General features: G+C 35.6%; 2 protein-coding genes across 3 annotated transcripts in view; both read left to right on the top strand.

Annotated features, from left to right (window-relative positions):
* LOC126618220 (NAC domain-containing protein 71-like) overlaps positions 1 to 15,531 on the top strand; it is a 71,420-nt gene that overhangs the window by 53,236 nt on the left and 2,653 nt on the right. The window lies entirely within an intron of this gene.
* LOC126618152 (NAC domain-containing protein 71-like) lies at positions 8,128 to 11,072 on the top strand. The gene is made up of 7 exons (XM_050286244.1): positions 8,128 to 8,367; positions 8,677 to 8,963; positions 9,123 to 9,251; positions 9,343 to 9,570; positions 9,784 to 9,912; positions 10,016 to 10,216; positions 10,316 to 11,072. The coding sequence occupies exons 1-7, from the start codon at positions 8,187 to 8,189 to the stop codon at positions 10,466 to 10,468; spliced, it is 1,308 nt and encodes a 435-aa protein (XP_050142201.1). The 5' UTR covers positions 8,128 to 8,186; the 3' UTR covers positions 10,469 to 11,072.

Below are 15,531 nucleotides of genomic sequence, written 5' to 3'. Positions count from 1 at the left end.
AACACAAGCTGTTGCAGAGGAAGTAATGTATATTATTGCTATTAGATGTTTTGCTCTTTCTTTTCTCTTCTTGATCTTCACTTAATTTGAACAATCTAAGTGCTCAATTTATAGAGCCACTTCAATGGAAACTTACAAAACTTACTATTCACATGTGATACTTTATTGTACATTACTATACACATGTCCATTATTTACAACACTTCCCCTTGGATGCCCACATATCAGTATCAGTTGCCTCGTTAAAACCTTGCTTGGAAAAACCCAGTGGGAAAAAAACCATAGCATGGGAAAAAGAGTACAACTTTACCTGGATGGTGTTGAGCATGCTTATGTTACCTCGTTAAAACCTTGATAGGAAAAACCCAATGGGAAAAAATCCTAATCGAAGGAAAAAGAGTACAACATGCATGTCTCATGGATGCTCCCCCTGAATTGTATCTCCCCCTGATTCCGAATTCTTCAAATTTGTAAGCCGACGTAATCCGATTCCTTGCACCAACTTCTAAAATGTGCACTTTGGTAGAGATTTGGTGAACAAGTCTGCTAAATTTTCATTGGAACGGATTTGTCTAACTTCAATAACTTTAGCCTTATGAAGCTCATGTGCGCTGAAAAATCTTGGAGATATGAGTTTAGTCTTATCACCTTTGATGAATCCTTCCTTCATCTAGGCGACACATGCTGCATTATCTTGATGGATGACAATTGGAGTGTCTGTCTTTGAAGGTAGACCACATGAATTCCGGATGTGATGGATCATTGATCTTAACCAAGAACATTCACGACTTATTTCATGTAAAGCAATTATTTTCGAGTGATTGGAAGATGTAGCAACTTCGTTGATCGCCATGAAATTGCAGTATCTCCATTAGTGAACACGGAAGAGATCCATATTTATTGTCCAACGAAGGTATCGTAGAACATCTTTGACTCCCTTCCAATGACGAATTGTTGGAGCAGAGTTGTACCTGGCTAACAAGTTAACTAAAAAAGCTATATCTGGTCTAGTACATTGTGCTAAATACAATAAAGCATCTATTGCGCTTAAATATGGTATTTCTGGACCAATGACCAGTTCATCATCTTCTTTTGGACGGAATGGATCTTTCTTAATGTCCAAAGAACGAACGACCATTGGGGTGCTAAGTGGATAAGCCTTGTCCATGCCAAATCGCTTCAGTATTTTTTCAATGTAAGCTGATTGATGGACCAAAATTCCATTGACACAATGCTCAATCTGCAGGCCAAGACAATATTTGGTTTTCCCAAGGTCTTTCATTTCAAATTCGCTTTTCAGATATTTAGCAGTTTTGTTGAGCTCTTCAGGGGTTACAACTAGGTTCATATCATCGACGTATACTGCCACTATAACAAATCCAATTTTTGATTTCTTAATGAATACACAAGGGCAGATGACATTGTTGGCATATCCTTCTTTAATCAAATACTCACTGAGACGATTATACCACATTCGCCCAGATTGTTTCAACCCATATAGTGATCGTCTTAATTTGATTAAGAACATACTTCGTGGTTTGTTAGTTGCTTCAGGCAACTTAATTCCTTCTAGGACTTTCATATATATGTCAATATCTAATTCTCCATATAGATATGCGGTGATGACATCCATAAGTCGCATGTCAAGTTTTTCTGAAATCTCCAAACTTATTAAGTAATGGAACATAATTGCGTCCATTACAGGAGAGTATGTCTCTTCATAATCCATTCCAGGTCTTTGTGAAAAACTGTGTGCAACGAATCATGCTTTATATCTTGCAATCTCGTTTTTCTCGTTGCGTTTCCTTATGAATACCCATTTGTAACCTACGGGGTTTACACCAAGCGGGGTTTGGACTACTGGTCCAAAAACACTTCGTCTTTCCAATGAATTTAATTCTGCCTGGATTGCATCTTTCCACTTAAGCCAATCTTGTCTCTGTCTGCATTCATCAACAGAACGGGGCTCAATATCATCACTTAAGATAATTTCAGTGGCTATTGCAAATGCAAACATGGCGTCGATGATTATTTCATTTCGATCCCACAATTCATTAGTACATGCATAATTTATGGATATTTCTTTGCTTTCATGTACTTCTGTCTCTTCAGGGACATGTGTCTCATCAAGGACATTTTCTTTTTCTGGAAGTACAGAATCATGAATTGTGGATTTATCATTTAATTTATTTTCTAGAATGATATCATTTGGGTTCAACTGTGCCCTCATCTTTCTCTTTCGAGGGGCTGAATCTTTTGAACTTAGGGGTCTACCACGCTTCAGGCGTGCACTGGATGAATCATTCGCTGCCACTTTATTTTGTCCAACAGGGACATCAATTCTTGTAGATGCATTTGTAGCTGGTATAAGTGACTTTGTCACTTTCGAAGCATCATTAAATGCATCTGGCATTTGATTAGCAATACCTTGAAGATGAACGATAATTTTCACTTCATTTTCACATTGAGTGCTTCGTGGATCAAAATGAGATAAGGTGGGAACAACCCATGTCAACTTTTGCCGTTCTTCTGGAATGGTCTTTTCTCCCCCCTTAACGACGAGAAAACTGTCTCATCAAAATGACAATCAGCAAAACGAGCTGTAAACATATCACCAATCAAAGGTTCCAAATATTTAATGATAGATGGTGAATCAAAACCCACATAAATTCCCAGTCTGCGCTGAGGTCCCATTTTAGTTCGTTGTGGCGGTGCAAATGGCACATAAACAACACAACCAAAAACTTGTAAATGTGAAATGTTTGGCTGTTGTCCAAACACGAGTTGTATTGATGAATATTGGTGGTTGGCTATGGGTCTCAATCTAACCAATGATGCAGCATGTAATATGGCATGTCCCCATGCAGAGACTGCCAATTTCGTTTTCATGAGCAGAGTGCGGGCTATTAATTGAAGCCGCTTGATAAATGCCTCTGCTAAACCATTTTGAGTATGGACATGAGAAACAGGGTGTTCAACATCAATGCCCAGTACCATACAGTAATCATCAAAGGTTTGAGATGTAAATTCACCAGCGGTATCAAGTCGGATTGACTTAATTGGATGATCTGGAAACTGTGCTCGCAACTTAATTATCAGAGCAAGAAGTCTCACAAAAACTACATTTCGAGTAGACAATAGGCAAACATGTGATCATCGGGTAGATGCATCAACCAAAACCATAAAATATTGAAATGGTCCACAAGGTGGTTGAATAGGTCCACAAATATCCCCTTGAATTCTTTGTAAAAATGATGGGGATTCATAATCAACCTTTAGTTGTGATGGTCTAATTACCAACTTCCCTTGGGAACAAGCCTTGCAAGGGTTATCATTTGAGATATCAATGTGTCTGCTCAATAATGGATGTCCATTAGAGTTGGTAATGATTCTACGCATCATGGTAGATCCTGGATGACCTAGACGGTCATACCAAACCATGTAAACCTTTGAATTAATGAACTTCTGGTTCATGACAGTATATGCCTTAACTGTCTTTATGTATGTATAATACAATCCACTCAATAAACCATGTAACTTCTCCAATATACGCTTCTGGGTATCATTGGAGGTAATGCATAAATGTTCCACATTTTCTACACTTTTCGTTTCAATGTGGTATCCATTTAGACGTATGTCTTTAAAACTCAACAAATTTCGAATGGATTGAGTAGTGTATAATTCATTATGTATGGACAATATTGTTCCATTTGGTAACATAATCTGGGTTTTTTCGAAGCCTTCAATTACATCTGATTGCCCTGATATTGTTGTTACCTTTACTTTTGCAAGTACCAAATTCGAGAAATACTTGCGATCTCGAAGTATTGAATGCGTGGTTGCACTCTCTGCAAGACAAAAGTCTCCGCCATTGATCTTGTTTTGAGAATAATCATAATTTTTATCCATGATCTCTGAGTAAAGAAAAAGCAGTTTATTCATACTGGAATACTACTTTTATTGAATTGAAAATGCGAGCATTAAACCACAAGTACAAATAACAAGAGTACATTAAACATAAATAATTCAATTGGACCCATAAATTTCATTCCCTCTTTCATTAATAAAGTTTGTAGCATCCAGGTGGGTTGTGTTTAACTGTCTTGATAAATTGGTCACTGGATCAGGTGTTTCCATTGGTTGAGCCTGGTCGAAGAAATTGATCTCGACACCCTTCTCCTTGAATGAGGCTTGATACAGCTCCACCAGATACTTTGGGGTGCGACAAGTACGCGCCCAATGTCCGTTGCTACCACACCTATGGCAAACTCCTTTAGGATTTCTAGGAGTGTTCATATGAGCTTTTCCTTTATGGCGATTTGCATTTTTAAAGCTCGGGCCTGGATTATACCTTGGAATCTAGTTGTGAAACTGGTTGTGAAACTGGACACCATGGTTCTTGCCTTTCCCTTTCCACTGGCCTTACTTGTGGCCACATACTCGTTTGTAATTATTGCCATGGGAGGATATGGTATTCATTTCAAAGGAAGCAGCATTCACTTCTGGGAACAGTGCTGATCTAGTAGGTCGGGAATTATGGTTTTTCATCAGTAACTCATTGTTCTGTTCAGCTACCAGAAGCACATATATCAGCTAGTTGTATTCAGTAAAGCCTCGCGCTCTATACTGCTGCTGCAGGAGCATGTTAGAGGCATGAAATGTGCTGAAAGTCTTTTCCAATAACATCTCCTCATTAATAGTATCCCCACAGAGCTTCATCTGAGAGGTAATTCGGAACAACGCCGAATTGTACTCAGCCACTGACTTGAAATCCTGGATCCTTAAATGAGTCCAGTTATAGCAAGTTCTTGGAAGAATCACCATTGTTTGGTGATTGTATCTGTTTCTCAAGGCATTCCAAAGGGCTTACGGATATTCAACCATTAAGTACTCGCTCTTTAGTGCCTCATCAAGATGGCGACGAATAAAAATCATGGTTTTCGCCCGATCTTAAGATGATAAACTGCTCTCTTCCCTAATGGTATCTCCAAGATTCACTGCTTCCAGATGGATTTAGTATCCAGTACCCAGGTAAGGTAATTCTTTCCAGTAATGTCCAGGGCAGCAAAATCAAGCTTTGCCAAGTTTGCCATTTTCTTTTCTGAAAAAAAATGAAGTGTATAAAAACTTGCAATGATATGTGTTCTGGAGGAATATATTGTTAGAATTTCTGATTCTTACAAATTTTTTATCTTCAGGCCAAAATGTTAAGTACTCGAAACTTCAGGCTCAATATTTATATGATTAATGAGAAGGGCAATTGTACCGCACCATTCTCATTGAAACAAGTATAGGATGGGCGATTATTCCACACTACTTTAAACAGCAGGAAAATTTAAATATGTAAAGTAAGGCGGACGATTATACCGCACCACCTAAAATTGCGATAAAATTTAAATATGCAAAGTAAGGTGGACGATTATACCGCACCACCTAAAAATTGCGATAAAATTTAAATATGCAGAGCAAAGTGGGTGATTATTCCACACCACCTAAAATTGCGATAAAATTAAATAACAGATAAATTTAAATATGCAGGATAGGGCAGGTGATTATGCCGCTCCACTTAAAATTTGCAGTAAAATTAGATCTACAGTCCAAGATAGGCGATGATACTGCACCATCTTGGATTGCATAAATAAACACTAGGTTAGTAGTCAAGATTTACACCAAACAAAAAATCAAAGATATAAGTAACTGTTAGGTTGAGAACTAGAAGTAAACATGGTGTAAACAGTTCTTTGCGAGGGTATACCCAGCAAATGAAGAAGAAGAATAGTAAAAACCTTAGAGGAAACATTTTTTTTTTCTTTCGGTGAAGGGAAATTAGAAATGATTAGAGAATCGTGCTGATAACGTGTTATAAATAGACAAAATTTAGAGATATAACCTTTATTCGGGATAGGAACGAAGCAGTTGCAGAGTATTATACCAACATAAGCTGTTGCAGAGGAAGTAATGTATATTATTGCTATTAGATGTTTTTCTCTTTCTTTTCTCTTCTTGATCTTCATTTAATTTGAACAATCTAAGTGCTCTATTTATAGAGCCACTTCAATGGAAACTTACAAAACTTACTATTCACATGTGATACTTTACTATACATTACTATACACATGTGGGCAAACATACCCATTATTTACAACACTCTCCCTTGGATGCCCACATATCAGTATCAGTTGCCTCGTTAAAACTGGAGGAAAGAAAGTGATTAAACTTGGATAAGGGCACTCTAGATGACATGAATGCAGTTTTGAAGAATTGAAATTATGGATGACCAACTTGAACTTGATTTTTCTTAGTACTATCTTCAAACTTATTCGTCAAAGTCTTGTTTAATCATTTGAATATTACGCGTTCTCTTTCTCTCTTAGGATATGAGATGATGATCACGTGACTTACAATGTATACATTCGTTGTTGTATAGACGAAGGAAAATGATTTTCACACACATATTTACAGCTCCTACAAACTCCTTTTCTAGTCATGGAATTGAACAAATTAAAAGACGATCAAATATAAAAATTAGTGAGACTGCAGAAGGTGCAAAATGATGTGTAGAAATCACTCTATATTAGAAAGTCTAGTAAGTCTAGTATTATTACAGGAGATCTCAACACGGATCCTTTTCCTAGGGATCCCGTGATAGTGACCGCTCATCGTATATTATGCGATCAGAAATCAATCCAAAATTTAAAATTAAATATAAATAGTACTTAACAAAAACTGACCGTACAATGTACGATGAATGGTCATGATCACGGGATCTCTAGGATCCCTAGGAAAAGGACCCGGCGAGGATCTTTTTCCATTTCAACACATCATTTTTCACCACATGCACGACCCATTTGTGATCGTTGCGTTAAAAAAAGTTACAGAAAATCAACGAATAAAAACAAAGGAAAACTAATAAAAAGGGCTTGAAAACTTTGAGTTTTAATGATAAGGACAAAATAAAGGGTAAGATGAATAGTACCAGGATTGACTTTTTAGTGTAAAAATGTGGTTTTTCGTTAAAGTGAACAGTACCGGGAGCTTTTCGTTAAAGTTCCCTAAAAACAATGAGATGTGCAAATGAAAAAATTGAGTTGAGTAGAAAAAACAATTTGTGGCTATTCAAGAATGAGTAAGAACACCCTACGCAAAAAATTTCTTGTTTGATTCACAAAATTTCGTGCTTATAATCTGAACCCTTCATATTATAAATCACTTTGTAAAAATCATGTTTGTATAAAAGAAATTAAAACTAAGGTGGCAAATAGATAGACAGTATATAATGCTTTTATCCTATTTTGTCCATCTATTTTTATGTTGTTCCATGACAAAATGGCCTTATTTTAATTGAAATTTTTGTAGAGCTAATATTTACAAAGTGATTCATAATATGAATATAATAATAAATACAAAGTTGTATGAATCGAAAATGAAGAGTCTTGACGAGGAGCTCTTACTTATATATTGAGTAGCCAAGTATTATTAGTGTAGAAATCATTTATATTATTAAGAAATGCTAATGAGACTCTTAAAAGTGAAATTCTCTATAGACTCTTTGTCATCTCATGTTTTTTACATAGTATTTTATAATATTGACATAAAAAATTAATGTTAAACTCTAAAGTGATAAAGGGATTATGAAAAATCTCACTTTAAGAGAATTTCCTTAGCATTTCTCATTATAATTTGATTTAGGAGTTGTGAGAAATGCTAAGAAAACTCTTTCAAAATGAAACTCCTCATGAATTTCCTGCCAATTCACAATCTTACAACTTTTATGCTAAAATTATAAAATATTATACAAAAAAAAAAAAAAAAATGTAATGACAGAAAGTTTAAAGGTCCAAAGAATCTACTTACCATTACTCTTGGATTTGTAATTCAATGTAGGAAAATGACTCGTAACTCAGTCTGACAGATAACTTGGGGCAGATTCCAAAATGTAAAAGTACTTAAAAGCTAAACTGCCAAGAGGGGTTGTCTCGCAGAAAAGGAAAACTTCCGAGAGGGGTTGAACAAAAGGACAAAATATAATAAATTAAAGAGAATAAAAACGCGTGGCACGTCACCAGACTTTTTGAGGTGATATCAAATGCTTCTGGAGTATTCTGAAGTGAGTTATAAGTTACTTTGCAGTTGCACCTTCTTCTCAGTTCAAACTTCACTCAAACGCATAGAGAGAAAAGAAACATATGGGAACACTGGGAAGCAACAGAGAAAGAGGAGGGGTTTCGAACGCAGTAGGGGTCAGATTCCACCCCACTCCGGAGGAAATGGTGGATTACTTGAAGCTCAAGAAACAGGACAAGGGTTTCAAATCTGATCACATCGCTGAATTCGACGTCTGCAACTTCGACCCTTGGGATTTGGCTGGTGATTGTTCAATTCGTCTCACTCTTTCTTCACTGTTTATTTCTCATTATTCATTAACAATCCATTGTTATGAAAAATTTCATAAAAGAAAATAGCGTTTTGTACTTGGTACTTGGTTTTTGAAGAACTGAATTGGGTTGGCATCAATTTCTTGTTTTGATTTTATGTTGTGTTGAATTTCTCACTAACAATTATGTATAAGTTCCCAAAGGGGAAAAATTACTCTGTTTTTAGTACTGGTTTTTCAAGACTTCAATTGGGTTGGCCTCAATTCTTGGTTCAGTTTTCTTTTTGCGTTGTAATTTGCAGCTCGCATTCCGTCGGACGATATGGTGTGGTACTTCTTCAACCGTAAGGAGTACAAGTATATCAATAGCACCCGTTCCAACCGAACCACACCAGGAGGTCAGTGGAGACTCACAGGCAAGGAGCGTCCGGTCAAGGATCGGCGGTCCAAGGCTCTCATTGGGAAGAAGAGGACCTTGACATTCTACCAACGTTGTGGGCCTCAATGCAAGCTGAAAAAAACCAACTGGGTCAGGCACGAGTACAGTCTCATTGATAGTGAAGCCATCTCTAATCCTAAGCTGCGTCAGGTCACTCTCTTTTTCAATTGCAGAGTTTGCTATTTTGTTCTTTGTTCACATTTGTGTCGTATTGATGCTTCCGTGTGTAACATACATGAAGTAGTAGTTTTGAAGTGTGACAATTGAATTTGCTCTATAATTCATGATATTGTTATCCAACTTATGCAGAAGGATTTTGTTCTCAATCGCATGAAGAAAGAATTTGATGAAGAGGATACCTCAATTGGTGAAGTTGAACTTGGCAGCTACAGTGTGTCTAATGTTGAAGATCACGCTGCAGCTGTTGTGACTCCAGAGGTGAGAATGAGAATCTTCTTGTTTTTTAACATTTATCTTATGGATTATGCGAAATTTATCCAAACTTAATGCATCACTCCATGCACTTCAGTCACAGGATTACAGTTCCTCTACATTCCTGTCATCAGGATACATAGAGCCGGGAGATGTTCTGCAAAGCAATGGCACTAGTTATGATTGTAATGCAATACAATCACCATTTGGAGATAATCATTATTATTCTTATACTGATAAGAATGATATTTCAACCTGCGATAAAGGTGATTGGTTCACCATGTCTGATTTCGAAAATGAACCTCCAGATGATATGTGTCAAGAGGTGAGAATAAAATACTTATTTGAATATTTCTAATATGAGCTTTAATAAAAGTGTATCAAAACTTAACCTTCTTGTTTGTGATTTTTAATCCAATTATGTGTTTAGCCACAAAAAGACATGAGTCCGCTCTAGTTACGCATTGCACAAGTCACCAACATACACAAAATTCGGAGATTTTATGCATACTGATGTTTTTATGATGAATGTTGGCAGCCTCGAGTTGGTGATTTTTATTCACATGTTGCATACAAGAATAATATTTCAACCAATGATGAAAATGAGACGGTTAGCTACGCTGCGTATGATTTTGAAAATCAATATGCAGATGATATGATTCAAGAGGTGCGAAGAATTAGGCTTGACCATTTTTATACTACTTCTAAATATTGAGCACAAGATGTATACCAAAAACTTAATGCTTGCTTGTTTGTGATTGTTAATCTAGCAGTCATATCTTCAACCACAAAAATATGCGAGAAATGCTCTGGATGCTGATGTCTGTAACAACGGCTACAACAATTGGCAACCACAATTTTGGAATAAATATTCTTATAAGAATAATATTTCAACCAATAATGAGTGTGAACAATTTAGCAACACACAATTTAATTTTGAAAATCAAGCTACGAATAAAAGGACTTCAGAGGTGAGAATGAGAATGCTCTTTGAACATTTTGTTATATGAACTTCTTGTTATGAATATAATCAAACTTAGCTTTTTACTTGTTCATGATTCTTAATCTAGGTATGTCTTCCGCGAGAAGAAGATTTGGAATTGGCTTTTTATCTACCTCAGCTAGAGGACTACACACTGGAGCCACCAATGAACAAAAAAGTGGGAAATGTTTTGCATGACAATAACTATATTGCATGCAATGAGTTTCAGTCCCCACTCTGAAGCTAATGACTTATCCCACAAACTTCTTGAACAAAGTTTTAAAAAACTAGTCTACGGAAGTGAAATAAGAAGTGATGTGGAAACTGATGTAGGGTCATTTATATGTGAAAGACCATATTGATTTAGCTAAACGAGAAAAGCAAAAGAGGCCTTTTGAATTAGGCAAGGAAGAGGTAGCTCGCAGCAACTGAAAACATTCTTTCAAGTCCGCAAATCAAGTGATTTGGATTTTTGAAATTTAGTTCAACGACTAAAAATTATTATAACTTTCAAGGGTCTGGATTTCAAGAGCTGTTGGATCAAATTTCAAGAACCCCGATCACTTGATCTGTTGATTTTGAAGGAAGAGATTCGGAGATGATCTCTTTTCCAGAATAATGTATCGACCAAACTGTAGTTCTCACTGTATTGGCAATGCTTTTGTTTGTTCTGCCGCTGCTATTGCAAGGCTGCCGGAGTTTTTATCAGTCTACATGTTAGTGTTACTTTATATGTGTTTTTGTGTGTAATTGGAATGACTGTTAAAACATATGGTTGTAATTGGTCTTAAACCTTTCTATATGTGTATCCTTGTGTATTGTTTATCAGAACATCTTATTTTGCATATTGTTTTTTTTTTTTGAACGAGCATATTGTTTTCTATGTACTAACCTTCTTGCGTGTGAAAAATGTATTTTTTGAATCACGGCATGCTATGCGCGATTTACACGTTTTAAATGTATTTATATGCGTAAATTGACAAAAGGAAAGTCAAATATTTGAAGTAAATGAATAATCTTAGATCATACTAGAAGAAAATCCTTATAAACCAATTAAAGCAGCTGAATTTACATAATAAAATCGGTCTCTATAGAATTTGCATTAAGAGTAGAGAACAACTGATTGAATCACATTATTGCTAGTCCATTGTGCGGCTAAGCCCACCCCCTCCTTCCCCTTAGTGTAGATAATATCATTTGTTAAAAAAAATAATCATTTAACAACTAATTTAATCACATTATTATGTGCATGTGAAATACCTTTTTTATAACTGGCATTACATCATGCCTCTTAAGATGTTTTGTGTCACATCCCGACCCGGGGCGGACCACTTCCCGGGCCCGCTCCACCACCGTAGCACGATATTGTCCGCTTTGGGCCCCGACTACGCCCTCACGGTTTTGTTTTTGGGAACTCACACGAGAACTTCTCAATAGGTCACCCATCATGGGATTGCTCTCGCGCGCTACTCGCTTAACTTCGGAGTTCCAATGGAACCCGAAGCCAGTAAGCTCCCAAAATGCCTCATACTAGGTAGGGATGAGAATATACATTTAAGGATCACTCCCCTAGGCGATGTGAAATGTTACAATCTACCCCCTTAGGAGCCCGACGTCCTCGTCGGCACACTTCCGGCCAGGGATTGGCTTTGATACCATTTGTCACATCCCGACCCGGGGCGGACCACTTCACGAGCCCGCTCCATCACCGTAGCACGATATTGTCCGCTTTGGACCCCCGACTACGCCATCACGGTTTTGTTTTTGCGAACTCACACGAGAACTTCCCAGCCACCCATCATGGGATTACTCTCGCGCGCTACTCGCTTAACTTCGGAGTTCCAATGGAACCCGAAGCCAGTTAACTCCCAAAAGGCCTCGTGCTAGGTAGGGATGTGAATATACATTTAAGGATCACTCCTTTGGGCGATGTGGAATGTTACATTTTGAACGTGTTTAAAAATAGAGACAATAATATTTAATAAACAACTGATTAAATCATATTATTGTTGGCTTATTGTGAGGCTAAGCCCACCCTCTCCCCCTTAGTGTAGATAATATTGTTTGAAAAAAAAAACAATCATTTAACAACTAATTTAATCATATTATTATTTGCGTGCGAAAGACCTTTTTTTATAACCGGCATCACACGCCTCTTAAGATGTTTTGAACATGTTTTAAAATAGAGAAATTGAATCACATTATTGATAGCCTATTGTGAGGTACTAATTAAAAAAACAACACACAAAAAAAAACAACACAAAAAAACTAATTAAAATGACGAAGACATTTTTTGAATTACAGCGTGTTACGCGTGACTTACACGTTTTAAATGTATTTATATGCGTAAATTGATAAAAGGAAAGTCAAATATTTGAAGTAAATGAATAATCTTAGATCATGTTAGAAAAAATCCCTTATAAACCAATTAAAGCAACTGAATTCACATAATAAAATCGGTCTCTATAAAATTTACATTAAGAATAGAGAAAATGTAGATAATATCGTTTGTTAAAAAAATCATTTGACAACTAATTTAATGTAATTTAATCACATTATTAGCTGTGTGCGAAAAACCTTTTTTTATAACTGGCATTACACACGATGTTTTGAACATGTTTAAAAATAGAGAAAATAATATTTAATAAACAATTTATTAAATCACATTATTGGTAGCCCATTGTGAGGCTAAGCCCACCCTCCCCCTTAGTGTAGATAATATCGTTTGTTAAAAAAAAAATCATTTGACAACTAATTTAATCACATTATTATCTGCGTGCAAAATACTTTTTTTATAACCGGCATTACATGCCTCTTAAGATGTTTTGAATGTGTTTAAAATAGAGAAAATAATATTTAAGAAACAACTGATTGAATCACATTATTGCTAGCCTATTGTGAGACTAAGATCATCCCCCTCCCCCTTAGTGCATATAATATTGTTTGTTAAAAAAAACAATCATTTGACAACTAATTTAATCACATTAGTATCCATGTGTGAATGACCTTTTTTATAACCGGCATTACACGCATCTTAAGATATTTTGAACGTGTTTAAAATAGAGAAATTGAATCACATTATTGCTAGCCTATTGTGAGGTACTAATTAAAACAAAAAACAAACCACAAAAAAATTAATTATTAAAAAAAATACTGTTAAAATGACGAAAATGACCCTACCTTATTTGATGCATTAGTTTGGGATGTTTTTGAAGTTTTTTGGCTTGGGGGCATTTTTGTCTAAATATTTTTGTTGAAGCTTGGTGACACCAAAATCATTATTCACCTTTTCTATTGGCTTTATATATAGATTTTGAACCAAACTATGTCAATTGTTTACATGTTATTTATATTACACCCTACTAAGGAGAAAAGGAAAGGATATTCAACTGCAATCAAACGTATATAGTCTCAGCAATCCATGTGATAGAACTTGAGAAAGTAGCACAAGTCCACATCAAATGAATGCAAGGTAATAACTGTTACCAAGTGAATTTGAAGCTAATCTAATGGAGCAAAATGCGTGCCATGAACAAGACAATGCTATCACCACATTAAGAAGTGAGGAGGAGATCGACAACGAATTGAATGGACTAATTGAAGACGAAGAAAAGATCGAAAACTCAAAGATGGAGGAACCTTTGCTTGGGCCAACTAGTCAAACTACCTTCACCAACCGGTTACTCCCTACTGAAATTCTAGTGTTGAAGCAAATTCATCTCGTTGAATCCATTGATCCTAAGGCTCTAGATTCATTTACTCTAAATGCTTCCAAAGATCCACTTGTAGTTCACTTACCGAATTATGGAAGAGTTTGGAATCGAACCAAAAATTTAAGATATGTTTGGTCAACTCAATTCCACTCCAATAGCCAAGATATGGTGGAAGAGGCAACGTAAAAAGGTGAAAAAGAGAAAGAAGTCTCAAGCTTTGAGATTTAAGAAAATACAAAAATATGCAATGTCTCATTGTCATGCATAGAGTGGAAGACGAGGAACACGAAGAAGATGCATGGAGTGGTTCCTCATTCAATGATCCACCATCTTCAACTTAATCTCGGCAAGTCACGCTGAGAAGTTTAAGTCATGTGACTGAACATGTACATGTGATACACTTTAAAGAGTAATACCGTCAATTTCTCAAGATTGAGTTTCTTGGCTAGTTTTTTGGAAAAATCGAGAAATGTAAAGGTTTTGGCCCTTTTTGAGTGAACTATTTGTTTTAGTGGAGCTTACGGGACTAGGAGTGTACATATGAATGCAGTTTTAAATTTGAAATCCATGGATGACCAACTTGAACTTAAATTTTTCGTAGTACTCTCTTCAAACATACTCGTCAAAAACGATTTTTACAGACATTTTCACTTTCTACAAACTCCTTATCTAGTCACTGAATTGAACAAATTAAAATAGAATCAAATACCAAAATTAAGTGAGAATGCAGAAGGTGTAAAATGATAGGTAGAAATCACTCCATATTAGTTACCGAAGATTTCAACACATTATTTTTCACCACACGCACAATCCATACTTATTTGTGATCATTACATTAAAAAGTTACAGAATATCCATGAATAAAAAACAAAAGGTGTGCAACTTAAAAAAATGAGTGTGTAGAAAGAACAATGCTTGATTACTCAAGAATAAGTAGGAACACTTACTCAAAATTCTTCGTGATCAGAATAGTTCATATTATAAATTACTTTATAAAGATCATTTTTGCAAATATTTGAATTAAAACTAAAGTCGTTTAGTTAATCAACTGTAGCAAATAGATCGACAGTTCGTAATGATTCTTACCATTTGTGTCCATCTATTTTTATATTGTTCAATAACTAAACAACGTTGTTTTAATTGAAATTTTTGCAGAGATAGTCTGTATAGAATGATTAATAATATGAAAGGTTATGATTATACACACACAATTATACGAATTGGAAACAAAAACTCTTGAGTGAGAATTCATACTTATCTTTTGGATAGCCAAGTATTGTTTGTTTAGAAATCATTTCTATTACAAAAATGTTACTTCTACCAAAATTTTCATATCACATTTTGTACTATTTCTTTAACAGAGATGAGACTCACATATATTGGTGAGTTCTACATCTCTTAGAGAGATGGTATAAAAGATGTGGTAAGTGTAACATTACTCTGACAAATTTTATGACTTTGGTCAGATTCCAAAATTAAAAGTATTCTAAAAGCTAAACTTTCAAGCCACTTAGTACTACGATTTAGTGATTTTCTCATCACTTGTAAGTGAGATGTTTTAGATTTAATTCTCGCAAAAGACGAATTTGAA

Source organism: Malus sylvestris, chromosome 1 (genome assembly GCF_916048215.2).
Source record: "Malus sylvestris chromosome 1, drMalSylv7.2, whole genome shotgun sequence".
Lineage (NCBI taxonomy): Eukaryota > Viridiplantae > Streptophyta > Magnoliopsida > Rosales > Rosaceae > Malus > Malus sylvestris.
This window is presented reverse-complemented; position numbering and strand designations above follow the sequence as displayed.